Source organism: Ricinus communis, chromosome 10 (genome assembly GCF_019578655.1).
Source record: "Ricinus communis isolate WT05 ecotype wild-type chromosome 10, ASM1957865v1, whole genome shotgun sequence".
Classification (NCBI taxonomy): Eukaryota; Viridiplantae; Streptophyta; class Magnoliopsida; order Malpighiales; family Euphorbiaceae; genus Ricinus; species Ricinus communis.
The window spans coordinates 7,787,593-7,797,368 of record NC_063265.1 but is presented as its reverse complement, the minus strand read 5'-3'; the positions used below and the strand labels follow the sequence as shown (position 1 = coordinate 7,797,368).

At 29.0% G+C, this 9,776-nt stretch overlaps 1 protein-coding gene across 1 annotated transcript; it reads left to right on the top strand.

Moving 5' to 3' along the window:
• Nucleotides 1-6,278: 6,278 nt before the first annotated feature.
• Nucleotides 6,279-8,957, top strand: LOC8267975. The gene is made up of 2 exons (XM_002531764.4): nt 6,279-7,063; nt 7,581-8,957. The coding sequence occupies exon 2, from the start codon at nt 7,695-7,697 to the stop codon at nt 8,649-8,651; it is 957 nt and encodes a 318-aa protein (XP_002531810.1). The 5' UTR covers nt 6,279-7,063; nt 7,581-7,694; the 3' UTR covers nt 8,652-8,957.
• Nucleotides 8,958-9,776: the final 819 nt, after the last annotated feature.

Sequence of the window (9,776 nt, the reverse complement as noted above, 5' to 3'; positions counted from 1 at the left end):
AATACGAAAAGTATGTGGTCTAAAATATACTATTATCATACAAAAATGTCTAATGGGTTTTTCTCTAATGCCACAATTTAATTTTTAGCATTTTTTTGTGCATCTATTGATTTTTTTAAAAACTATGTGTTATTATATATTTGTAAATTTAATAAATAATTAAATTTTAAATTAATTTATATAGATAAAAAATAATTTAATATTTATTTATATTATATACAGCTTATAATTACACTAAAATTTAAATATTTACATATATATATATATATATATAGACACTTTGATGTATAACTAATTTAGTATATAAGATAATGCTAATCATTTCAAATAATTCACTAACAATAATCTTATTAATGAAATATTATAATGATGATAAAAATATAATGTATTAATAAATTAAAAATAAAAATATCATATTTTTTTTTTAAATTTTGTTTTCATTTATAAAAATTTATATTGAATTATTTAAACTTTATAGTAGGTGTATGTAATCGTTCATTAATTCCTTATATAATTAGAATTGTATGACATCATATAATAGAATTAGAATTGAATATGAATCATTAATTAATTATGTTAGAATTAGGAATGTATTCGATTCTTTTCTTTTTGTTTGTATTAAAATCTCAAAATTAAAACAGCGGTAATCCTAAATGAAAATTTTAATCACTTGCCTACCAAGAGAGAAATTATGTGGACAAGACAAAAATGATGAAAGTTTTAGAAGTTATCTTGGACGAAATAATCAAATTATCCCAAACTGGTCTAATTGGCATTCCAAAAAAGTGAGACATTTTGAATTTGAAGAAAAATAAATAATCTTTCTAAATACAATAAAATATTATAAAAGCAAAATTAAGAATTGAAAACTGTTATGTGTGAATACAATGATTATAAAATTGTATTATGATAATCCAACTAAATAGTAAAATTTTAAATATTTAATATTCTATGAAATCTGCATTAAAGATAATATAAAATTTCTTTTATTGATTTTATAAAATAACTAATACCTTACTATCTATATAAAAGTGGTTATCAATTAAGGATAGAATTTATTTTATTGATTTTGTAAAATAATTAGTACCATACTATCTATATAATAGTGGTTATTAATTAAGGATTAAACATTTTTTGATGTAAGAAGAGCATGTAATTTTTATAGATTACTTACACTATTATTATGCCAGTCTGGCCTAGAAAAGCGATCCAATAAGGATACAAAATAAATTATGGGGTAAAGATAAAATACCTGATCAATGAGTGACTTCTATTAAGTTGCAATCAACTTATTTTGATTTATTTTTTCTTTTATCTATAAATAGAAGAATTATATATTACAATTAATAATTTTTATAATTTTATAGAATTGATTCTCTTAATTTGTATATATAAAAACAAAAGATAATTCGATTTAATAATATATTTAATAATAATTTTAATTACGTATTGGACGCAGAGAAAAATTAATTATCTTCAATCTAGGCAGAGGGTGGATATTACTATTAGTCCAAATTCAAGATGGGTATCAAACAATTAGCCCATTTGCCCAAACCCAACTCGAAGCCATCACTTCATAGGGAACAACTGTAAACCTTTTATTGAAGCATGCATTCCATCGTTGGACCATTATGCATAGATATTATCAATTGAATATAGGAAAAATAAACTAAAAAATTATATTTTCTATTAAATTTATAATAAAAAATAGATTTTAATTTTTTAAATTACAGTTTTTATTTTATTTTAAAATTATTTTTAAATAATACAACCGAAAAAAATTAAAGAACAATCGAGAAATAACAAAAAGACAACCGGACCGTAAATTTAAACGAAATAAAAATATTATTTAAAAATAAGATTTATATAATAAAAATAATTTTTTTATTAATTTTAAGGGATTTTTAAAAAGTTTTCTTGAAATACTCCCATAATATATGTATGTCATTTGGGGTAATTTATTATTTATTCATAATTTTTTTATTATTTTAAGACTTTTTTGAAATTATTATTATTTAGAAGGTGTTTGGTTTAAAGGTCTCGTACAGTTGATAGTTGTTTCTTACTGAACACCTATATTAAAACATTTGATAAAAACTTAAGAAACAACGGCTAATAGCTAGATTTATGACATGTTTAGTTCAGCTGATCAATACAACTAGTAATTAGTAGTTGATTACTGATAAATTAAATTGTCTGATAAAAGTATATCAGTGATTGTTGTTAGTATGTTAAATAACTATTGAAGGTATAATTTATCATTAAATATAATTTATTTTATTATATTATTAATGATATAAATTATTAAAATAATTTATAATAATAATTTCTTTAGTTCAATTGTATTTATTATTAAAAATATTTATAAAAATTATTTTAAAAATAAAAATTTAAATTTAAATTCTATTAATAAAGATCTATAATTTTAAATATTATAATTATTTAACTATTAAAAATAATCTTAAAATATTAATTATTTATTATAAAATATAAAAAATTATTTATATGATATCAATTTAAAATAAATTTTACAATTGAGATTAGCCGTTAGATGCATTAAATCTATTAAATAATTTTTTAATATAGTTGTTAAGTAAAAAATAACTATCGGATGCATCAAATCTATTAACCGAAAAATCCCTTAATTTCAATGATAAGTTGTGATTTCAAGAACTACATTCATACAGCAGCGGTGGTGATTTGATGATAATACCTACACAAGATATTTTTTTTTTTTCCTGTTGTTCTAAGCCAGACCTGTACAGAAGGCAATCTTAGATATTCAGTTTTGGTTGCCAGCGAATAGACGGCGGGTGCGTCACTACACGGTGGGGGGGGCACATAAAAATTAAAAGGGCAGTGGTCCTCCACGTTTGTCTTTGGAAACCATAACCTTCTAAAATTCGCCAACAACAATCGGCGCATAATAGCAAACGCCATTAAACAACAAAATCCAGCGAGGATGGAGATATTGGTCAATGCGCTTTCAATTATTTGACATCCTGTAGAGAAATCCTCCGTGGCTTTTGTCGTGGGAATTTCAGTAAATTCCCACGATAGCCCTGCTCCGCCCGCTGAAATGGTAGTCACATGCAAATGGAAGGAGGGGGGCAGCGGGCATGTGCTTGCGGCGCAGTTTAGCAAAGTGTGGACCAATGAAATGTTTGGACACGAATGAACTTTTGGAGAGGAAGAAGGAGAAAGTGAGCTGGCAAAAATTTAATAAACTTGAAAAAGAAAATTCATTTTATGGTGGAAGTGAGAAAAGGGTCATACTACTTGCATTTGGGAAATCGGAATTGAAAAACTTTGGGACTTTAGATCGTGTTTGTATATTATTAATTATATATTTGAAATAAATAATTAAAATTTGTTATTTAATAAAAAATTTATCTGATTTTCAATTTTTAAATTCAACCTCTTAATAATTTTTTTATTGTATAATTTTAAATTAAAAATTTAAACTACAATCATAACATGTCATAGAGCTTTAGCAATAACATTTTTCAATGTAACCATTTGATTAGAGGAAAAAGAAAATTGACAAAATTATATAATAGCCATTTTATTTATTTTATGCGGGAAACTAATTTGAACATGTCATAGAGCTTTAGAAATAACAATTTTCAATCCCCACCTTGGAATAATTAGGATTAGCAATTTGAATTCAAATTTTATAATTTTGTCTGAGACAAATAAAAAGATTGGTGCGCTCAGTGAGTCATGTATTCTTTATACAAATTTAATTCAAATTTTAAGCTCCGCATATTTTACTTTGGTATTTTTTTAACAATAGGTTCAGATGTATATGCATCCTAACCCTGTTTTTAATTTATATATTATTACAAGCTTGCTACTTTCAAACCTCATATCTCCACTGTCGCAAATTAGAATTTTATTATAAAAAGGATAACGCTAATAATTAATCATTGCGATTTTTATGAGGCAAATTAATACATACACATACAGTATTATTTAACTTAGATTTTTTGGAAGATTTAATTTGGTTGTTTCAAGTCGAGATGTGTTAAGAAAATAAATTATTCACATTTTACTTTTGAGAAATTATTAGTACTGTATTTTTTCACGGATTCAAATATCCATCTAATTTGTCTAAATCCTTATTTATTCGATTCATCCAAACCCTTTTAAAACTTTCAAATTTAGACATATTTTTTTCCTTTCAAGCATGCACGAGTGCGAACTTCAAAAAGGATGTTTATTTTTTTACTTCGTCTAGAAATATTATTTATGTAAAATGAGCTGCAAAAAAAAGTTATATGCAATTAATCATATATAATTACAAGCTTGGTTTGATCAAAAGCACCACACTTGAGTAAAAATCGTACCTAAATTTGAAAAATTCAAGTACGACCGAGTTCAACCGGATTTAAAAAAGGTTTGAATAAATAACCCTAATTAAACTCATTACTATGCATCCTTTAAGATTCAACCAACTGACTAATGCTCACAATTTTTCATAATAAAATGATTGATTTATTAATTCATAAAAACATTAAATGATTATTCTCCTATATTCTTATAAAATTTTCTGAAATGTCTCCTTGCTTGCGATAGCTTGATTAGACCACACACCTAAATACTTAAGGCATTTTTTATTTATATAACATATCATTCACCTCTCCTCTATTCTCCTTACATCGCATATCTGTTGAAGCATCAGACAAAATGCGATGTCATATGATTGAAGTTATAAACTAGTTTTCATGCATAAATTGTTAAAACAAAATCATCAATATGATATTTCTATTTTTTTAATTCTTAAAATAAATAATGTACCGCATAACTAAATAAAAAAATAATAATAATTACGCCGTAATATTTTGAATTAGACTTTAAATATAATGTATGATATTTATTTATTATTTTATCAATCATTTCCATATTAATTAAGAAAGCTAAAAAACTAAGCAATCTAATTCAGATATGAAACTGAATAAAATATATTGAAATATTTCATACGTTATTTTAAATATTTTTATTAATTAATAAAATAAAATATCAATATATTATACAAATTTAATTTTCATAGAATAAATAAGAAAATATTAAAAATGCGTCTATATTCTTAAATTAGTCAATATAACCTCTTTATTTCTTTTCCCTTTATTGTAATATTTTTTTTCCCAATATTACCTCTTCTCCTTGTAATAAATTAAAACGAAGAAAGAATATATATATATATATTTACAAGTAAAAATGAAATTGATTGTGGATCAAATATTTACGTGCTACAATGATTCTAACATTTTGATACTTTACAGTGAAGGGAAGCTAAGCTCATTATTTTATATTACTATCTTCTTCTTCTATTCACATGTGATTTTTTTGTTTCTTTTTTGTCTTTTGGCACAATGTTATAAATTAGGTTTTTCTTTTTTGGGGGGGAACAAAATTAATTAGGTTTTTTGTTGTGTACCACAAATGTCATACCCATCATAAAATCACAATCCTAAGCTCAATTTTCCTTCTTTTTGTTTTTGTTTTTATTTTTATTTTTGTCTTACTAATAATAGCAATTACTGACCTATTTTGCTGTCTTCGTTGACACTTGGGGGCTTCACATTGCAGCGCAAGACTTGGGTTTGTTCACATTTCTTGCTTCTAATTTCACTTCATTTTTACTTAATTTGCATGTAATAAACATGATAATACAGTGCTGGTGCTCTTTCTTAACTGATTTTCAGATACTGTATCACTGTTATTTTTTTTAATAATTATCTTGAAACATAATCAGGAATTTAAATTTTGAAAATCCCCCTTTTCAAATACTTATTCTGTTTTAAAATTGTTAAAGAGAACACCAATATGGATTATTTCCGCATACAAATACATTTACGTACAAATGTTTATCATATTAAGTTAATGGATGCAAACAATTTTTATTACTAACTTAAATCTCCTTTTGCCTTTTGCTTTCATCCTTAAAACATATGTGTTTGCATGCATGAGAAATCTACTGACAGTGACACCCTACTCTTGAAAAAAAATAAAAGTTACGTTTTCTTTCTTACAATTATTTTGTCACAATTGAATCTTTTTAATGTTAATTCAATATATTTAAGGTGTAAAGTAATTATACATTTGAAATCTTTTCTACCCGATTTTGGTCTTAAATATCGATTATCAGAATTAGAGTTGATAGAGAATTAATTAAAAATTTTAAAATGTTAAATATGGACATGACAATTAAGAATTCGACCACAGCGCCAATGCTCGTGTTCACCGAGGGACACGTCTGTATATCAAACCAAGAACGCTGGGCAGATTAGTCAATTAGGAAAAAAGAAAAACAAGAACAAATATTATTACTATTATTATTTTTTACATTATAATTTTCTGTTGGCAGAACAGTGAGCAGTACGTAATCAGCTAAAAAAAGAAAAAGATAATAGAAGTAGATTTCGATCTTTCTCTCTCTTCTCTTTTTTGTTGTTAATTTGTTATTATTTTGTTTTTTTTTTCTTTCTCTTTTTGTTGTTGTTGTTGCTGCGTTTTTTATTTTTTATTTTTTGGTTGTTTTCTTGTTCACTGGCCATAATCTGTTACTGAGAAAAAAAGAAAAGAAGGAAAAGCTTATCTTTTTATTTTATTTTATTTCTTTTTCCTCCTCCTCTTTTCTCCATTGGATTCTTGAGATTTTCTCTCTTAGCAAACAGAGTTTACTGCTTTCTCACTCTCCATCTTTCACTCTCAACATGGGTTTGTTTTAGTTTAGCTTCTCGCTAACCTTTTTCACTTCGAGAACAGAAGATCTTAAAGAACCCATCAATTATCATAATCAAGAAAAATTCTACGGGCTCAGTTTGTTGGTTCAATCAAAATGCAGGTTTTTTGAGGTCTTAATCTGCTGATCCCGGGCATAGTAATCATGATTTATCTCAAGATTCTTGGTTTTCTTGGTCAATTTGGGCATCATTTTTATTAAATATTGGTGCATGGTTTCAAGAACCTTTCTTTAGCTAAAATCTCTGCAAAGATTATTTTTTGGGCAAAGATTATTTTTTGGTTTTTCAAGTGAAATTCTCATCTGGGTTTTCAGGTATTAACTGCCCTTTCTCTCTTAATCTACGTTACTTTTGGAGTTAAATGGTCTAATTTTGGGGAGGAATATTATTAATTTCTGGATTGACTGTTCAAAGAGAAGTTTTAGCTGTATTTACTTTCCTCTTAAATTCGATAGTTATATCTTTAATTTTGGTGTTGAAACGGAGAAATGCTAAAAAAGATTCCATAAGTGTTGTGTTTCATTGTGGTCTATTAGAGCTTCTTTTACAAGAAAGTGAACCCAAGAAAAAGGATTGCAACGGTTTGGAACCTTCAAAGCTGCTTTTTTTTTTTCTTTATCTTGGCGAATCTGTTTTCTTTTGCACAGTACCCGTTATTTTCATTTCATTTATTAGAATAGACAGAGGGAACGGGAGATAGACGTGTTGGCCATGAAGTATATGAATTGCTTAGTCTGAGCCCAAGTGTTTGTTGAAGTTTTTTGTTGGGGAAAATTTACTGCATTACTTCTCTTTCAGAGTTTCCGTTTTCATTATATTCTTGGATCTCAGGTGTTTTTAAGTTGAAGACTTTTGCTCCTTGACTTCTTGGTTTGGAGTTTTACTGTGGAGTTCTGATAAGGTTAATTTGGTGGTGGCATTGTGCTGAATCCTTCCAAAGCATCCATGGGGCTTCTTCGAAGTCTCGTGATGATGCTTCTTCTTATTTGGTTCCTCTGGTTGCCTGGTCTTAGGGCTCAACCACCTAATTCTGCGCGTGCCCTTGATGCTCTTCTTCAAGACTATGCTTATCAGGCATTAGTTTTAGTTCGCCCCAAGACTGGCACAATCTATGATGGGGTTGTTCCCTCGGACTTGAGTGGGATTAAAATTTCGGCATTGAGGCTCAGGAGTGGTAGCTTAAGGAGGAAAGGTGTTGATATGTATAAAGAGTTTAAGATCCATCCTGGAGTTATTGAGCAGCCATATGTGGAGAGGCTTGTTTTGGTATATCAGAATTTGGGGAATTGGTCTCTGAGGTATTATCCACTTTCCAATTACACTTACCTTGCTCCAGTTTTGGGTCTTCTTGCTTATAGTGCCTCAAACTTATCTGCTACAAATTTACCGGAATTGGATATTAGGGCAACTGGTGATCCTATAACCATCAGATTCCCAGATGTGAAATCAGCACCAGATGGGTTGGTTGCTAAGTGTGTGTGGTTTGATTTACAAGGTTCCCCAAGTTTTAGCAATGTGGCATCCGGTAATGAATGCTCCACAGTTCAACAAGGGCATTTTTCAATAGTTGTGGAGTCTATAGCTCCTTCTCCAGAACCGGCTTCTCCTCCGCCATCTGGTGGAGCTCCAAATGTTCCAGGACCAACTGGACAAGAAAAGAAGAGTAATTCGAAAGTGGGAATAATAGTTGGTTCTGTGTTGGGCGGAATATTACTGTTAGTGCTTTTGTCATTTCTAGTGTTCTGGGTGCAGAAGTTGAAGGAAAAGAAGAAAATGCAACAGATGGAGAGGGCTGCAGAGGTGGGAGAAGCCCTACAAATGACGTCAGTTGGGGAAACGAAAGCACCTGCAGCGATGGTGACACGAACACAACCGACTCTTGAGAATGAATATGTGCCCTAGCTCCGCCATTTGTACAAGCTTCTCTACCTTCCACAGCAAATTCTTATTCAGGTTCAATTCCTGTATTCAGGATATTCTTCTAATTGCACCTTTTTTTGGCGGTGTCACCCTCCTCCTTGTGCATTGTTTGGTCTGGGTAGGTTCTTGGTACGAGTGTGGGTAACGTAGGATTTTCGTGTAAATCTGTTATTGCTCACAGGCCGTCTATAGGTTTATGATTCATTGTGTGTGCATTTAGCCAAAAGTGATTCTACATGTGATGAATTTAGTTTTTCCATTGAAAAGGAATAAAACTTTGTTTTCTTCTTTGGTGCCTTCACTTCTGTGGAATTTTGTTTCAATTCTTTACAGTGCAAGATTTAGATTATTTTGTTAATTTTCGGTTTAAGCATTTAGGAGGTGAATGGGTTGAGGTTAATCTAGTTCAAGCGTTCCTGTCAGTTCATCTTATTGAGCTAATGTTAGGCTTGAATCTATTGTGAAAGACTTCATCTCAAGTTGTGACTTTTTAGCAGCATAGTAGATTTAGTTAACTTAGCCCTGATTATCTTTCACTATTACTGTGCTGAACATTTTATCATCAATATGAAGCATGGATGAAACTTCAGATCATCCAGTGAAGCATTTTTCTTTTGTATAATTTCATTTTTATGACAATTGGAAATGCTTAGCATTGATCTATTAAGATGTTTAACTCAGAAGTTGAGTTTAATCTTTGAGGATAAAGACTAGTGGGTTCCTTTCCACTTTTTGGCATAAATTTTCTCGAATATCTGTTGTGAAGTTGTCACCTGTGTTTTGTATAGCCAAAAGCAGGTTTGTGTATATAAATATAGAATGAAAGAGGCATGCATATGCATTGGTAGTCGAATTGGTGCCCTAGTCATAAACTACAGGTCATTACAGCTGGATTTGTTGCCAAACAACAAAAATGGATAGAGACCAAGCTGGCAAGGGCATTGCCGGACATAAAAGAAAAATGCTGGTGAAGTCTTCAATCCCTCTATACTTACTGCTGCTTCTGGTTAAATACCCATGACCATCCATGAAAATGACACAGGCTTAGACCATATCTCCAATTTAGTTAAACTACAGGATGTATCTTCAATTTCTTCATGTGCTATT